Raw genomic sequence first — 17,956 nt, 5'->3', positions numbered from 1 at the left:
AACACTTATGGGGATTAAATATTGAATTCTTTACCTATTTTATTATAATTCCATCACGGGACAATTGTGTTAGGGTGATCTTGGTATAGTTGTTAAACTCAATTTTGTATCTAATTAGGTTTAAAGCTTGAATTATTAGGTTATCGTGATAGTTCGTGACTTATTACTGACTTATTAGGTTAATTATTTAATTTAAAATATTATTTTTTTAGAGTTTGATTGTTTTTGTATTTTAAAATTATTTTAAAAAATATTAAATATTTTTATTTTTATCTTTACTTTAAATTAATAATTTTTTATATTTTCAAATCATTTTTATTATTTTTTATTTTAAAAATCGAGACAGTATTTTCAAACACATTTTAGGTATTAGAGTTATTGATAACAAGGCCTGAGATTAAATTAAGATGAATAAGAAATAAATATAATAACTTGTGAGTTAGATAAAAAAAGAGAAAGAATTATGTATCTTTAAAGATTCCTCCCCTTGTTGATTTTTGACTTGAGAAAGTAAGAGATATAGTTTAATTAGTGTGCAAGAAATAATAGTTATTAACAACCCAAAAGCATTATTGAATAATATTTTTATCAATCATATCTGATTAAAACTCAAAAGTAAACTATTCATGAAGAATTTGTCTAACATAATCCCAAAGAACAATAATTCACATGTCGGTAGTAATTTAGAAAATTCTGTTAATCTTATAATTACATTCTAGACAAAGATAATAATTTTAATGTTTCAATTATTTTATTTTTTATATTTTAAAATAATAATCAAATGCTGACTAAATATTTTATTAGGGATGTCAATTTAATCCGACCTTGATGAATATCATTATGATCTCACCAAAATAAACATATATTTTTTGGATAATAGATAGTATATAGATATTGTTAAACCCGCTTGAACTTAACCCGGAATATATATTTATAAAACATTTAAATTTTATTTTAATATAATATAATATATACATATCTCAATATTAATATAAAACACATATATGTTTATAATATTTATAATTTTATTATTTAATATATATATATATATAAAAATTATTTTATTATTTATTAAATAATATATGATAATAAAATAATGAATAGTTATATGAATATTTAAATTTTTTTATAACTTTCAACATGCTGCGTTCTGTCAGAGAAGCAAGGAGCTCCATTTCATCATCTCCTCATCTCCAAGGTTATTACTTCCGAAATGCAATCGACAGAGATGCTGTTGTTTTCCAAGAGTATCAGGTATTTTTCTTGTTAAACTGTTGTATGTAAAACAACTTCAATCTCAGAAGCATTGGATAATGAGGTTGGAATTGGCCTGGAAAATGGGTTCTGCCATAATGCAAGCCATTGAAGATGGGGAAAGGATTGGCCTAAATTTGACAGGAGGCTCCAGTGAAATCTACTGGCAGCGAAACATAAAGTAGCAATCAATGGTAGATTGTATATAGATGGAGAGATGAAATTCATTTTTACCAAGCACAAGACTAGTTGATCTCTTCAATTATTCGAACGTATCCAGATCAATTGTTCCCTCAAAAACATTTGCTCGCAAAGATTATCTTTCAGGAGCGGTAAGATTACCAATGAAGTGCGGTATCTTTCCTCGGAGATTGTTCTGACGAAAAGAGAGTATTGTGAGTTCTAACAAGAAACCATATTCCATAGGAACTTTTACCTCCAGGCATGTTGCCACCAACAGGGAGCTCTACAAGGTCGGAGCAGCCTGACAGGTTGGCTGGAATTTTGCCTTGTATGTAATTGTTGGTCAGCATCAGACCTCGCATACCTAAACTGACGCCCAACTTCATGCGGAATTTCACCATGAAGAGTGTTGTTTGCTAGTCTTGTTTCTCAAAGCAAGCTAAGATTTGTGTTTAAATCAAATATATTTTCTAACCATAATTATTAAACTAGTCATATTTGCAGTTAAATTGAATCAAGAAAATCATTGACTTCGTTAAACTCGATTGATTCATCAAGTTTTTAGTGATTTGATTGATTTATCCCAACTAAACTAGTTTTCCTAACTAGTTTTTTTTTTTTATTAAAATAATTAACTTATATTGATTTAATAACTCATAAATTGATTTGGTAATATAGTAATGTAATTTTTTTTTCTGAGTCAATTCCTGAACCGGATCCAAAAACTATGTTACTAGGTTTAAAAGTCTAACCTGCGGTTTCATTCAATAAATTTTCGATCTTCTCAAGATTCATGATTAGATTTGCAATATGTGAGGCGAAATCAAATAAATATACTTCCTAAGATCAAGTCCATCCTACAATCCCAGCTGCTAGATTGAAGCATTGAGCCCCAAACTCAATTACAAAACAAAACGAGGCCCAAAAGACAAATCTTGCTGGGCTCCATCATTGATACTTCAAAGCCCTAATCGCCATCCCAAATCAGCAAGCCCCGACAGAGAAAAATCAGCGAAGCTTCGACCAAGGAGCAAAACGAGAGAGAGAGGTGGTTCATTTCGAAGAACACAAAGAAGGATTTTGCAGTGTTTTATTCTTACTTGAAGAAGAAGAAGAGGGGCAATTATGGATGAAGAAGCTGTGGTGAAGTTTGTGGAGACGTATTTGAAGAAGAAAGGGTTCAAGCAAGCAGAGCTTGCTTTCCAAGAAGAAATCCAACAACAACAGCAAAAACAAAACAACAGCAAAAATGCTATCAATATCCACTCGGATCCTGATCTCTCAACCCTCCTTCACTCCCTCTCTCAGTAGCTCTCAAACCCCACTTTTTTTTTCTCTCTTTAATTTTTACTCAATTTGATGCTTTTATAGATTTTTTGGAGTGCAGAATGTTTGAATGGTAAAAAAAAATAATGGGTTTTTTGAGTAGGCAAGTAGGCAAGGAGTTTTAGCTGATTCTGTACTGATTTTAATGTAGGAGAAGAAAGAAAAGAAATGGCTTTAATGGGCAATTTTTTTGTATTTTTGTAATAGAGAGTGTGAAGATTTTAAGTAAGCATTAGTAGTGAAGAATTTGTCTGCTTTTATGTTGTTTAGTTTGGAAATATTTGTGTTTGGATTCATGGATTTTATCAAGATTGAGTTTTTAGAAAACCTATTTAGAGTTTTAGCTTAAGTGAGGAAGTAAACAGTTTCACAGAGCCTGTACCTGTTTAACATTTATCAAAAAGGAATAACCTGTTTAACATTATCAAAAAGGAATAACCTTTAAGACAAGTCGAGGGTAGAAATTTGTAATCAAATGTTGTTTTATGTTCAATTAATGAAACTTCAATGACACTGTAACAGCCCTTTGTAAAAAGAAAAAGGGACTTGAAACAATTATGTGTGTGAGATACTCTAAATATGATCCTAAAATTGATTGGTTGAAAGTGAAGATTTTGAATAAGAATGTGGAAACAAAAATGGGACCTGAAAACATTAGAAATGCTAAATTTGAAGGATGAAGGAATGAGGGATGTGCTTTTCTTTTTTTCAAGTTTTTTAATAGTTTGGTTATTTATTCATTATTGATTTGAAAATTAACTTTATTGTTGTTATTCAGACCAGAGGATAGTCCAGCACGTTACCAAGAGGAATATAGTAAACTAAGAACTTGGGCTTATAGTTCGCTTGATTTGTACAAGGTAAACTAGTCAATGATTTCTTCTTTGATGCATGGTTCGATATTTGCGTATTTGTTTTGGCATATGATTTTTACTTTGATAATGTGGATTCCTTTGAATTCTGCAGCATGAGTTGCTTCGAGTGCTTTATCCAGTGTTTGTCCATTGTTATATGGATATTGTTGCTAAAGGGCATATCCAAGATGGTAAATATTGAAATTTCTGGCTCTTATTTTATCCTTATCCTAAACTTGAAAATTTCAAAGTGGCTTGTCAGCGTGACAATCGTCTTGTTTTTTTTTTTTTTTTTTTTTTTCTATTTTTTCTATTATCATATTTTGTTCCCAGCAAGAAATTTTTTCAACAGCTTCCGTGAAGATCATGAAATGATGCACTCACGAGACCTTCAAAAGTTGGAAGGAGTTCTTTCTCCCTCTCATCTGGAGGTTGATGCCATTCTAAGATTTTGTGTTACTTTTTCCATCCTCAATGTGGTTAAATTGCTTCTGTAGAAGATCTAATGATTGTAATTTTTGCCAGGAGATGGAATTTGCTCATACTCTTAGGCAGAGCAAAGTCAACATTAAGATATGTCAGGTGGTTTAAAGGTTCTCCTGTTAATTTGTAACACATAAGAACACTATTCATCAATTTGTGCAAATTTCTGAAAAGCTGGTTTTAAACCTATTATCAGTACTCCGATGAGCTCATGATGCAGTATCTTCGGAAGTCAAAATCCACTATAATACTTGGGATTGTCAATGAGCATATTAACTTCCAAGGTATATCATTTTTCTCTGAAAATAGTTGCATATCCATGTTTAATTCATGAAGAAATTGGTAGATAAGACATGTTCTCTTCTGCTGCTGGCAGTTTCTCCTGGACAGCCCATCTCAATTTCTGATGATCCTGATGCTGTTACATTAATTGGAAGCAGCCAGGATGCAGCTAATCAGATAAATAAAAAAGAAATACATTGGGGGGTAAGTGTGTTCTGCATCTTGGTTGTGAATGAGGAGGTTGTCGGTTATTTTTATTGCATTTGTGTTTTTAGGTGTTAATGTTGAACTTTTTAGTATTTTCTATAGTTGCTTGAAGATTCTTTAGAAGAACGCTTGGAGAAGACGGGGGGTTTTCTCTCAGATTCTGAAAAGACAGAAGGAGAAACCAAAGAGGGGGACATGGATGAGAACAAGGTAGAATGCTCATCAAAAGCCCGCTTCTCCTCCATACTTGCTTTATGTGGATTTCATATACATATGTTAATAATTCATGCTTATTTTTAATTTAATTTTGTAATATATGCTGTTTCTACATTTCATTGTCATATAGGTTTTTCTTTTCTATCAAAGACTGAGTTGTTTCGTTACATTGATGTCATCCATGTCCTGTTCAGAAAAGATCAATGGATGGTGGAAAGCAAGGTGCTTCAATAAAAAAGTCAAAAAAGGATAAGGCAGCTAGTGCAACAGCTAAAGCTGTTCGTCTTGAAGCAAATACAGTACCTGCAGCACCACGAGTCAAACCCGAGCTTCCTTTGCCAGTAATGTATTTTCTAGAATCTTATGTCATTTTATTCATTACATCAATGACCTTTTTGTGATATATATACACACACGTGTGTGTGTGTGTGTGTGTATATATACACATATTATCTAAATGGGATATGGAACCATAGTTATAAAACATGGCCTGGCGGTTCAACCTGGTGACCCACCGACCTAGAGGCTAGTCTAGGGCGGATTTTACTTCGTGCTAGTCTTTTTATTTTTTTTTAATCAAAGCAATGTCATTTTCAGTTGTTTTTTTTTTTTTTTAAAAAAAATGTAGCTTGGGTTGACCTACCCGCCCAACCCGTGACCCTGGGGTCTTGGGCCAGGTCGACCCTCAGGTTGAGTCAGAATGTGGTAATATGTGAAGGCTAACAAAGAGGAGGGTGTTGCATAAAAGGCTAAGGCTAAAGCATAGATAATGTAGATGAACATAGGAAGCTTGATTCTGGCACAACCTTATGGCTACCTTATATAGCCTATGGGAATCCTTGCATGTTATACACATAGGAATGCTTATTCATCAAAGCATGTTCAATACACTTGAACACAGATGATATTTTACATCTATATGTTACAACTGCCATGACATATCACATGTGTCTTCAGGTGTGTTAGAATAAAGTGAATGTGTCCTTTACACATGTTATGAGGACATGCAAGGTAAAAAACTCACTTTAGTTAGGCGTTAAATCATGGGTTGCTGCACAAATGTTTATTAACACCTAACTACTTTAAGTTGTTACTTCACATGTCCTCATTGTGGCTGTGACTATGATCAGAAGCTAGGTTCTATGGGGATTGGTCCATTGATTCAAAATAACTTTACCGATCATCTGTATTAACTAAGATTAATACTTGTTGACTGTTCAAGGTCTTTTTTCATTTATTTTGTCTTCTTCCTCTTTTGATTGCTCTATTATATTATCATGCTTTATCATTGACCTTTCTATCCAAACTGGGTTCACACTGTACATAACCTGTACCTGTGAATGCATCTTTGCATACATGATATTTTATGCCATGTTTCTTCCATAAGGTTCTTGCATGACTTAGGTCCTGCTGGAACAAGCAATTGATTCTCCTGCTAGCATAAGTTAGTGCTGCATTCTAAATTTCTAATAATTAATAAATTAACGATTCCTTCAGGCCAGCTGAAGTGGAACAGTCTATTCTTGAGGACTTGAGAAACCGTGTACAGTTGAGTAGTACGACACTGCCATCTGTTAGCTTTTATACCTTTATCAACACACATAATGGGTAATTTCATTACTTATATATTTGTATTAAGCTTCTCCATTTTCTTACATGATCAATTGCTCATTATTTTATTTGGGATCTCTCTCAGTTTAAACTGTTCTTCAATATCCCATGATGGATCCTTGGTTGCTGGTGGATTCTCAGACTCCTCACTGAAGGTTCTTCTCTCATACTTAGCACCGCACCCACCATGATGCCACTACTGTTGCTAATTCTGATTTGTGCCTTTACAGGTTTGGGACATGGCAAAGCTTGGACAGCAAGCTGGCAATTGTAAGTCTCTCCAAATAGGGATTAGTTTCTGTGATAATTTCTTATTTTTCCAATTCCACCAGCTGTTTTTGGGTACAATGCAAATCATCTTTCAGGATACTACTAATTTAAACTATGTTCTTGACAGAATAAAATGCTGACATTTTGGTGTAGTTTAGGAAGAAAACAGCAGTAAATCTGCAGAACTAAGGATAAAAGCAAGTAGGATAGAAATTGGAACTCTATATAAAATGTAGGGTTTAGGTAAAACTCTAGTTGAATTAATACTTTTTTACAGCTTATTTATAGTAGGGTTACAATAAAAGCTTTAATCCCAGCTCTAGATTGAACTTATAAAGAAAACTTATAATTGTAGCTATACATATATAGGAACATGTCTAATAATTATTAAAATAAACACTGAAATGATAGAATACTAAAATATTAGTTCCTGCGTCACAATTTGATGAAGTATTCTGTTCATTTTTTGTACACTGATTATGTGTTCAGAAAAGTTTTCAATTGTAATCAACCCAAATAACAAGTACAGAGACATTTGATGAGAAAACAGTGTAGATGTTATCCAGTCATAGTCCTGGATTCTTTATCCTTCTGACATGGTTGTACATTGTAGATGCTAGTTTTCATGTCAAGACATTCTGGGCAAAGAGGACCTATGACAATAAACGTTTCTTCTGCCAGCTATTTTGCAGGGTGAAAATGATGCTGCTCCGAGTGAACATGTATTGGGGCCAAACAGTGGCAAAAGATCTTATACTTTGTTTCAGGGTCATTCGGGCCCGGTTCATTCAGCCACTTTTAGCCCCCTTGGGGATTTTATTTTGTCTTCTTCAGCAGATACAACAGGTATATTCTCCTGGATTATCATTTCATTTTTATCTTCTTCTGCATGCATAAATGCTCTTTTGTTAATGGTTTTTTTACTGTATATTTTCTTTTCGGAATGATACTACACTGCTCTACTACAGTTCGATTATGGAGCACAGAACTCAATGCAAATCTTGTTTGCTACAAAGGCCATAATTACCCTGTCTGGGATGTCCAGGTATAAACTGGACCTTCTGCACATCATCTTGATTTGATTCTGTTGTTTTACGCTTTCCCTTGTCTTTTAATGACCATGATGAAATTGAGGAAGAGTATTGCGGAGATTTCCATAATACTTCATGGTCATGCTTCTCATACATTCTTACTAATCTATTGGGGTGCAGTTCAGTCCCGTGGGACATTATTTTGCCAGTGCTTCGCATGATCGCACAGCAAGGATTTGGTCTATGGATAGGATACAGCCTTTGAGGATAATGGCAGGTCACTTGTCTGATGTTGATGTAAGCAGCTTTTGCATTCTATTTATTTGTCTGGTTGTCTGGAATCTGGATAAAACAAAATGGTTCTTGTTATTAAAATGGAAGAAATGGGTGAAATTCTTTCTTCAAGTTAACCTCCCTCCACAAATTGGTGTTTCCTCCAAGGACAAAGCTATCATGTTGAGCTTGCTTTATGTATAATATTAAGTCAGCAAATTTAGTTAAGTGCATTACTCCTTTTGTTTTCTAATTTTGCAATGTCAATTATATTTGATTGGATTGCATATATTTCAGTGCGTGCAATGGCATGCCAACTGCAATTACATTGCCACTGGCTCCAGTGACAAAACAGTTCGACTGTGGGATGTACAGAGTGGGGAGTGTGTCCGCATTTTTATTGGTCATAGGAGTATGATTTTGTCATTGGCCATGTCACCTGATGGTCGATACATGGCATCTGGTGATGAAGATGGCTCTATCATGATGTGGGACCTCTCAAGTGGCCGCTGCATATCGCCTATGATGGGACACCATTCATGTGTATGGTCACTTGCCTTCAGGTGCAAATCCTAGACACTTCACGAGATTTCCAAAGCATTTCTTAGACTTGATAAAGTTCTATTTATTGATTGCTAGATTACTGACACAATCTGCTATTCTCTTGTGTCAGTTGTGAAAGTTCCCTTCTTGCTTCTGGTTCGGCTGATTGTACTGTAAAATTATGGGATGTAACTACAAGTACAAAGCCGGCAAAGACAGAAGAAAGGTAAGGTTTCCTGTGGAAGTAGCTCATAACATGTTTCTCTTCTCTTGACGTTTACAGTATGTGTTTCTTGTAATCAGCAAAAGTGGAAATACACACAGATTGAGATTTTTAAAAACTTTGCCAACGAAGTCTACTCCTGTTAGCACTTTGAGGGTAACTAGTCCAAATGCTCAAATTCTTCGACTTGATTTTCTTCCTTATTTGTGCCTTTTGATATTGGTCTTTCAGTACATAACCTTTGTACCATATTCTCGGAACAGTTTTCGCGTAGGAATCTCCTTTTCGCTGCTGGAGCCCTCTCTAGAAGTCAGTGACCACTATTAAAGCTTGATGTGACTGACTAGGAATTGACCAACTGGAAGTGGTGCGAGTTTCCCTCTGCAAGGCCATCATCACTTGACATTTAACTTGTAATAAAATCAAAATTGCTGTACAATCTTGGTGAGTTATGACACTCAATTTTTTCCTTTTCTTTTAGCTTGGCGCATAGTATATTTAGCAATTTGCAAGGCTGTTCATCGACATCCACTTTCCAATTTTTTCCAAGCAGTCTCCTTGCTTTATGTGCCCTGTCACGCTCTTAACTTGTTTTCTACGTGTCTGGCCTGGTCTGTGTAGCAACTTGTCACGTCATATATTTCTAAATTTGTCTATCCATAGCTTGAGTAAACTATAAAATATGGAGATTCCAAATCATAAAAGTTAAAGCCAACGAATTCGACAGGATCAACAAGTACGCCCTAATCCATGTGATCAAGCTTTTCTTTTTAATCATCACAATCAATAAAGTCATAATCTCATAAAATGCACCAAAACGACTTGATAAAATCCTTGGAGGTTGCGTACATTTTATGTCGTCCTTATTTTTCGACCCGAGATGATAATTATCTATTTTATCTATTCCGATGATGACCCCACAATATCTTATAGCCTAATTTATGCGTCCGTTGAAACCCTAAAAAAAAAAAATTTGAAATCATGAGCACCGTAATGCTCTGTTCTCAATAAAACAGTACTTCCCGCAAACAGTACAGATAACGGTACAACCTCCTGGAAGAAGAAAACAGTTTGGATTTGGGAATCATCCCTGTATTTTCCCGCCATAGGACCTTTTCTCCACGTATCGCCATACAAGTTTATGCACCAAAACAAACTCAGGCACTACAAAACATAAGGTATGTCACATTTCTGGTTATTTTTTTCTCCAATATCTAGTAAAAATGGCGTGTAATTTTTGCATGCATCTCCCCTTCCGTTCCATGCAAGACCTTTGAAGGCTTTTGAAGCCGATGCTTGCCGGGGCACTGGTGACACCTTGAGTTCTTGTATCTGCGCAAGTTTCATGTAAGCAATCAATATCTGCTTGCCATCTCTTTCGTAGTACAACAATAAACATGTACTTGAAATTCGTTGATGGGAGAAAATGTCTGCTACTGCTGCTTTCTATTATTTCAATATGATTTCAGTGTTTACACCTACCTGTTATTTTTGGTCTGTGGTTATCTTGTTGGTAGAGGTTGTGAAACCCCAGACAAATTTCTCTGTAATTCACAGGAAAACTTGACCAGAAAATAGGCATAAGATAATCTTTTCGATATAAGCAGGGATGGAGACAGTGTTTATTTTTCTTAACAAATGCCTTCGAGAGAGAGCTTTCATTTCAGCCATCAGATTTTTGACAACCCCCCAGAGAAAAATGTTCAAAATGAAAAAACCAACAGCAGACCTTGATATTTCAAGTCAAATTGCCAGCAACTAAGAATTAAAATCTCCTGCAAATTATATGCTGATCTGGGGCATCACAATCCCGCAATCATTCAATTTAGGACTAATCAAAACATAGAATTTGAATTCCATAGATTACGAACACATTGCAAACAAGGAAACCTTTGACTCCAACAATCACTACCTCGTACGCCTGGTTATAGCTTAATCGGGACTGCTAGTATTTGATACAATCAGAATTGACTAGACATCATGAACAGCCATTGCCATTTATGTAATAGCATTCCATTGATTGTCTTCAATTTTTGAATTTTCATAAATTGGTTGTTGATATCTGCGAGAACAAAAATCGCTCTAGAGATTAAGACCTCGAAAATGCAGGTAAGAATGAGATAGATGAAGATTTGAGAGAAAGAGCTTAAGGTTGAAGCCTTAGGAGTTTAGTGGCTGATTACAATCCCCCACCCACAAACTATAGAACAAACAAAAAAAAATCCATCAACTAGTTACATGTTACAGTGTTGCCTGGCATGCTTTATGGTAATTAGAAGCAAACCAAATCCATCTATGATCATGCTTTTAGCTTACAAGCTGTTCGACATTTAGTTTTCTTAGGTAAACCAGAGAAGAGAATCAAATGTTATTAATGAAAATTAATTAGAGACTCCAGCTTCCAGGTACATTTCTAGGTTATATTACCTTTAGCATCATCTCCACAGTACCTCCAGATGCAAGGGAAGTTTTTCAATCATGAAACAGGCACCCCTATCACCAATGGGCCATGGGGCTCCATTATGCTAATTCCTTTTTTTTTATGTCACTCTCACCATTTGTTAACACAGGCACTTTATAGGGTTAAGGAAAATCAAAGAGACGAAAGGACTTAGTGACTCGGAGGAGAGTTTTTGAACTTTCCAAAAGAAAGTTCAAAGAGGTTCTCTTGTATTTACCAATTCCTAACTTTCCACGTTTTCAGCATGGTGTTGGCCTGCTAAGATGATGATAGGGACAAATCAGCCGATATTCGTACTCGAATGAAAGCCAAAGAAAACTTAAGATGATAAGAATGAATGCAATCATCACATAAATGCCATCACCTTTTACCTTATTTTAAGCTTAGTTTGCATAAATGTAGAAGGTTCGAATCGCAAAATAGTACTCGGGCAGAACAATAGTATTATGGTTTCACTAAGAACCATGCACACAACTACAGTACATGATCAAAATACATTGCAGCAGTGTAAAATCAGCAAGAAATTGCAAAATTATCCACCGAATATAACAGCTTATGTTCATTTCGAGCAGAATATCATGCTTATGTATTATACATTTTGCTACAATCCACTAGAAAACATGCATTAATAGGCAGCAAACATAGGAAAATATGTTGAAATGTTGTTGAGACCCATGTCCCTATATCCTTGTGAGCTTTTCATATTAATTAGTAAATCGAAATCAATGAAACATGTTGAAAGCATACCTCAAAGAGAATCTAACCTTAAAATTCCTTCGGATACCGAATGAACATGCCAAATTCAGTTGGCACAAAGTCATAGGTTCCCCGGCTCTCTGTTGATTCTACATACAAGTGAAGGCCGAATTTTAGAATTTTATAAATAGGCAGAAAACATGGGAAAATATGACGACGAATACGGCAATGAACTACAGGTAAGGACTATAGAGAGCATGTAACCTTTGACGGAGTTGAATTTTGTGGAGAAGAAGCTTGTTTGAAAATTCAACAGTGATTGAGATGTATAGAGATCATAAATTTAAGAATTTCATGGTGCATAAACTCATGGCTCATATAAATGCTAGAATCAACAGAAATTTCCTGAAGAAGGTGCCTTCATACAATCTATGATGACTTCTAAGTCATGCTCTTCTTCAAATCAAATCGGGACCCTTTTTTTTATAATTTTATCTATATTATTATGTATGAATTTATAGGTATAATCAGAGAAAATTTGTAGTGCAATGATTGAAAAGTTAAAGAATTATATCAAATGACTTTAGTAAAATTCAACTAAAAAAGGGAATACAAGATCACATGCATGTACGTGTCACTGTTATGTTTGTGCCATGTTGTAATTAAGATCAGATAAGGCTTCTGGCTAAGTGTTACACATGCATGAATAGTGCCATGCATGTAAACAGAAGGTCCTAAGATTTATGCATGCATCCAACACCGATGTATCTGCAAGTGTGCGTGAAGATTTCACGACATCCTATCACCTATAAAAGAGGTGCAAAGCTAATGTATAATCCAAGATTAGCTATCAAGTAAATATTTTCACTTGTCCAAGTGTGTGATCACTAACCTTAAGCAATCTCCCTTGTCTTGAGGTGTCTCACTAGGATCGATGCCATAAGCCGAGTTAGACCTTAGGACATGCATCCTATTCATGCATGTATAACCATTGCCTATAACTTTATTTTAACCTTGACCACTCGAAATATTATAAAAAATCATACATCTGTTGTCGCATTCTTTTATAAAAATAAAAAAAAACGTAGAGGCCGAGAAAAATATAAAATTTGTAGATGAATGTTACAAATTTTCAAATTTAAAATTACAAAATGTAAGTAGAAGTTATGAAACTTAAAGCAAAATATAATTTTTCTGCCTTTTCTCTGTAACGAGGACTTGAAATCACTCATTGACTTCAAGCTACTATAAGAAGCAACGCAATGTCTAAATCACTAATTACTCGAATTAAGATTAACAAAAGCTACGAGGGTCATCTGTTCAGGCTACTTGTACCAATCCTAAAGTTGAAAGTGATCATCAGCAGAGCTAATCTTTTATCCTTCCTAGCTAAATCCATACCCCCCCACCCCCCTTCTTCTTTTTTTTGGATTTCCTCCATGATAGGCTGGTCAATTCCCCATCTGATGATCTAGTTAATTCATACAAATCCTCGCGAGCTACCTGTTTTCGAAAGGTCGAGAAAAAAAATGAGATCGCAACACACCTCTTTCAATATGGTATAGAAAAAAGACGATTGCTAGAGTGCAATTTTCTTTATCTTTTTTAATTTAATGATAGCCACAATATCAAAATTATTAAACGTCTTTTTAAATTCCTGCTGCTTCAAACACTTTCCTTATCCTTTACGAAAACCTTTCTAGTGTCACGAAATATAAATTTTATAAGCACCGGTTCGCACGCCATCCACATCACAAGAAAAGGTTAGTCTTGTCTTCATTTCCTTTATCACTTAATGTATTATATGATGGTTGAATTCAAATTTTTACACTTGAATTCTCCAAAACATCAGCATACTTCATGTTTAAGTGCATCCACAGACAAACAATGTATTCAGCTATTTTTGTGTCTAGCAACTCAGAAAGACAAGGACCTTACATTTTTTTAAAAGTAAATTCATCATACATTGTATCAGGAAAAACAAGACAACAAAGAGAAGAGAAGACAAAGAAATCTGTGTCAACACAATGTCCACATTCATATAATCTTGAGAAGGGCTGAAATGCCTAATTTATGCACCAGCTACCTCAACAACATAAACGAGTAATTCATTTTACTTTCCAGGAAATCCCCAAGCTTTCCAACTAAGACATATTGGTAGAGTAATTAAACCCCAGATTATTCCTAAAATTCTCCCAACAAGCGATGATGATCATGCATCTGGTCCAAGAGGTGATTATGCACGCACATGTAATTCTTAAAGTGGTAGAAGTCTATGCTGGGAACAAATCAAAATGTTGGAAAGAGGTGACAAGAGCTTTCACACGAATTATTTCATGAACTGAACAACTAGAACAGTATCAACTTTAAAATCAAAGAACGAACAAAATGTAAGTGTTCAAGGGAATTGAATAATTAAAAAATGGGTACCTAGTCAAACAATGAGCTATAATTATATTAGACACTCCATGGATCCTTACCGTTAGATCTCTAAAGCAATTGAAGGCCGGCCCACGAGTCAACGCACAGAACTATCACATTTCTCATACTCTTGGTGATGACCCTGCCATTATACAAGAAGCAAAATGCTGTATATTGTAATTATAACACAAAATTAGGGATTAATTAAGCACTCTTTCATGAGCATAGAGAAGAGATGAATCAAGGTTATATGATTGTTTATAAAACCGGGAATGGATGAAGAAAACAAGAGACAAAAAGAATACCAAGATGCAAGATCTGAAAAATATTATCATGATTTAAATTTTATCAAGACTGAGTAAAATAAAGTTGAACACAAGATATAGAAACTTCTTTGGCTTTATAGTACACCTTCATTTCCGATCTATACTCCCAGCAAGAATCTTGGGACATATCTTGATGTGAATCAAGAATAGAAGAAACAAGTTGATGATTTAAAAACTTGAAAGCCAGGAACCACACAGACCATGTGAGAGATTTTTGCTCGAATTTGCACTGCAAGAATCACAAAACAAGATGAATATATGACAGATAAAACCATTTAGAAGTTTAAATTATAGTCCTTAAGCAACCATTGAAATACTCTAAGCATAACACATTAAAGACATCCATTACAAGCCAAAAACTGCATAAAATAAATAGAAGTCAGTGCTATAAATGCTGAAAGCTTGCTACCTGAAGTACTTCCAAAAACCTGTTTTTGACTAGATTTTGTCTTCTTCGTGATAAATGAGTTGACCATCCCATGCCTATCTGCAAAAAGCTAAAAAAAAAAAAGAGCACAGCAAGGAGCAACTATGGCTGCAGAAATTTCATATTTCTGGAAAGATATCACTACATGCGATAATTTAAAGATTTCATGTCTCTTATTTTGTTCTTAGAACATCACATGCACTTCAAATCAAAAGAAGAAAAATATAAAACAAAACCCATTTCCAAGAGCCAATGGAAAATGATCAGATCAGTTTTTACTAAGAGCAAGCAAAAGACGACTCACCACAAATCCCTTCTCCATTAATACAAGAAGCAGCCCTATTTGTAGCTAGACTAGGGTTTTGAAGGAAAACTCATTTTCACAAACAGTATAAGAAAAGATTCAGGTGAAGACAAGGTCAAATCAGATTCAAATCTCGAGTAGATAATAACATAATCGCATGCGCAAGAGAAAGAGCAAAAGAAAAAGAAAAGGAGGGTGTTTGGCTTTGCAAAGAGATACTCGAAAATATTAGCAAGAGAAAACGTGAATGAAATGGTCCCATGCTATATATACACTACCCTACACAGTGTTTTGCCGCTATAAATTGCACAGTAATCTGGCTTAAACTCCATCAAAAGACACGCTATTAAACTAAACTATAATTTAATACATCAGAAACTAATCAAGATTCAAACGCAAAAAAAAAAACGAAACACAAATTAGATACCTTGCTGCTGCTTCTCCATTTTTTGCCTACTATACACCACCATCTTCATCTTCCAGGAGCCTTTTTTGTTTGGGTTTGTAAAGAGACGTAAAAGATGAGAAAGAAAGGAATTTCTGGAGCAAAAAACAGGCCGAATTCCGGCTCTGGAAGCTGACAGAATGAGAAGTGAGCACGCAAAAGCAATGGTATAGATTTATACAAATATGCCTCTGTGTGCTCACTCTCTTCTGTCAGTTTCTAATGTCCAGAAGAAGAAAAAACAAAAACAAACGAAACCCTTTTTTTTCGTGGATCAGTTCTTGAGTGAAAGATATAGCTTACCAAAAAATGGAAAGAAAAGAAAGAAATTTAGCACAAAATGCATAGAAGAATTCAGTCAGATCTGAGAAACAAGTGATACCCTTTTAAGGAAAGTTGCCAAAAGATCTACCTACCATTGATCACCTCTCTTTTTGGTGTTAAAACACAAATCTAAGAGATTTACATGCACCTGATCGGATCCAAATATTGTTTTCAGCTGTTTAAGTAGATGGAATTCATTTGATTTGCTTGGAACACGATTTAAAATTATGAAATTCATTTCACTTGAGGTAACTTGAAGTGATGAAAACATATTGTTTATGGAATTAATTAATTTGTTATTATCTTAAAAAAAATATTTCAAGTATACGTTGAAGAGAAAAGAGTGCTAATGAAATTAGTTTTTAATGGAGTAATTCTGAAGCAAATTGCATCTCTTTTAGTGTAATTTGTAAGTGTAAATCTATAAAAGAAGATTTTGTTTTAAAACAATTTTGTTTTTACTCAAATCATAAATTTCGAAAAAGCATACTAGGGTTTCTATCTCTTGATCTATACCAAAAATCCAAGAAAGCAAGCAATAATTAAACAAAAATTACCACAAAAATGGAATTCAAGAAATAACCCTTGTTGTTTCTTCTCTCTATCTTCTCTCTACTTCCACACACACTCACTTCACCAGAAGGAAGGAAGTAGATAGGAGCTAAAACTTGCTTGGCTTTTAATAGGATCACATCACTTTCTTGCTTTCTTTCTTTCTTTCTCTCTCTCTCTCTATCATGCAAGATGAACAGGTGTCGGTGACACATTGACAAGTGTCCTTCCCTCTTACAAAATCTAACAGTTCGTGTTGACGCACGCCCAACCACTCATAAAACTTGGAGTGGTTTTCCAACCACAAGATTTTTACCAAAAAAAAACAGCAAAACCCTACAAGGAAAGTAAAGAAAAACTAGGGTTGGGTTTGTTTTGTCTTCTTGTTTGGATTTTGTGCATTTGTCGGCTTGCCTTCTTGGGTTAAATTAGGGTAGATTCTATAAGAGAGTACGGTGCACGAAGCTTTTTCGAGAAGGTAAAAGGAAAAAAGAAGAGGCTTTTGATTGGTTGGTGGAGATTGTTTCAAGGGGAAGTACGTACGTATGTGTTGCTTTCATTGAGGCCAAATGAAGACCTTTGATAGATTTATATATAGCCGTTCGATTGGACTTCTTTTCAAACTCAATTCCCAGCCGTTTGATTGTCATAATCGTGGGTCCAATGGTAAGATAACGTCTTCTTGGAAATGGGGCTTCATGCGACTGCGTCATTGAGGGAGGAGATATAGGCTAATGCTATTGGTTTTCTTGTGGTTTTCTCTCTCTATAAAAAGCCTTCTTTTGCATCTGTTACAACCCTAACATGGCAGCAAGCATGCCACCCATTTAATAATTCTTCTCTTCGTTAGCTACTCTGGGCCAGTTTATTGTATACATCACTCATGGTGGCGAACCCTGGATGCCTCCAGGAACCTTTTCTCCGTTTGTTTTTGTGTAATTGGAGCTGTGTTTTGCCACAATAATTACACGTTCAAAGACGTTTGGTTATTAGTGCTAAACCACATGTTTTACATGGATCGTGTTGGAAACTCATTTTTCTATCTTGGTTTTGAAAAAAATATAATTTATAATTATTTTTTTAGTTTTTTTTTCAAACCTCAAACCGCAAAAGATACTAAAATGTTAACTACGTGTTAAGGTATTGTTTGGAATTGTAATAATGATTGTTTTTCAAAGTGTTTTTCGTTTGAAAATATATCAAATTAATATTTTTTTTATTTTTTAAAAATTTATTTTTAACAT

General features: G+C 34.6%; 1 protein-coding gene and 1 long non-coding RNA gene across 26 annotated transcripts; one reads left to right on the top strand and one right to left on the bottom strand.

The window, feature by feature from the left end:
- The first annotated feature begins 2,405 nt into the window (after positions 1 to 2,405).
- On the top strand, positions 2,406 to 9,322 carry LOC7489149 (transcription initiation factor TFIID subunit 5). The gene is made up of 19 exons (XM_002309636.4): positions 2,406 to 2,744; positions 3,542 to 3,623; positions 3,730 to 3,808; positions 3,951 to 4,048; positions 4,143 to 4,199; positions 4,297 to 4,384; positions 4,477 to 4,586; positions 4,692 to 4,799; positions 5,000 to 5,151; positions 6,303 to 6,413; positions 6,502 to 6,571; positions 6,647 to 6,686; positions 7,368 to 7,532; positions 7,655 to 7,731; positions 7,898 to 8,014; positions 8,288 to 8,553; positions 8,664 to 8,759; positions 8,837 to 8,912; positions 9,020 to 9,322. Exons 1-19 carry the CDS (start codon positions 2,563 to 2,565, stop codon positions 9,071 to 9,073), a joined length of 2,028 nt encoding a protein of 675 aa, XP_002309672.1. The 5' UTR covers positions 2,406 to 2,562; the 3' UTR covers positions 9,074 to 9,322.
- Positions 9,323 to 9,556: 234 nt separating this feature from the next.
- On the bottom strand, positions 9,557 to 17,213 carry LOC112328016 (uncharacterized). 25 transcript variants are annotated; one of them, XR_008059458.1, is made up of 7 exons: positions 15,070 to 17,208; positions 14,746 to 14,889; positions 14,394 to 14,476; positions 11,982 to 13,416; positions 11,184 to 11,472; positions 9,807 to 10,818; positions 9,557 to 9,714 (listed from the first exon to the last, which is right to left on the bottom strand). It is a non-coding gene; the product is annotated as an uncharacterized LOC112328016 (long non-coding RNA). The 25 variants fall into 25 exon arrangements; XR_008059473.1 differs by lacking the exon at positions 9,557 to 9,714 and having other exon boundaries at positions 9,729 to 10,818; positions 15,070 to 15,157; positions 15,819 to 17,213; XR_008059462.1 differs by lacking the exon at positions 9,557 to 9,714 and having other exon boundaries at positions 9,729 to 10,088; positions 10,669 to 10,818; positions 15,070 to 17,209.
- Between the last annotated feature and the right edge of the window lie 743 nt (positions 17,214 to 17,956).

Source organism: Populus trichocarpa, chromosome 6, assembly GCF_000002775.5.
Source record: "Populus trichocarpa isolate Nisqually-1 chromosome 6, P.trichocarpa_v4.1, whole genome shotgun sequence".
Classification (NCBI taxonomy): domain Eukaryota; kingdom Viridiplantae; phylum Streptophyta; class Magnoliopsida; order Malpighiales; family Salicaceae; genus Populus; species Populus trichocarpa.
This window is presented reverse-complemented; position numbering and strand designations above follow the sequence as displayed.

What these genes read in the sequence shown, in the direction of transcription:
- LOC7489149 (XM_002309636.4), top strand. Translation starts at nt 2,563, where the DNA reads ATGGATGAAGAAGCTGTGGTGAAGTTTGTGGAGACGTATTTGAAGAAG. An exon ending in TTTCTCCCTCTCATCTGGAG is followed by an intron (nt 4,049 to 4,142) that starts GTTGATGCCATT and finishes AATTTTTGCCAG; the next exon opens with GAGATGGAATTTGCTCATAC. An exon ending in GTCACTTGTCTGATGTTGAT is followed by an intron (nt 8,015 to 8,287) that starts GTAAGCAGCTTT and finishes CATATATTTCAG; the next exon opens with TGCGTGCAATGGCATGCCAA.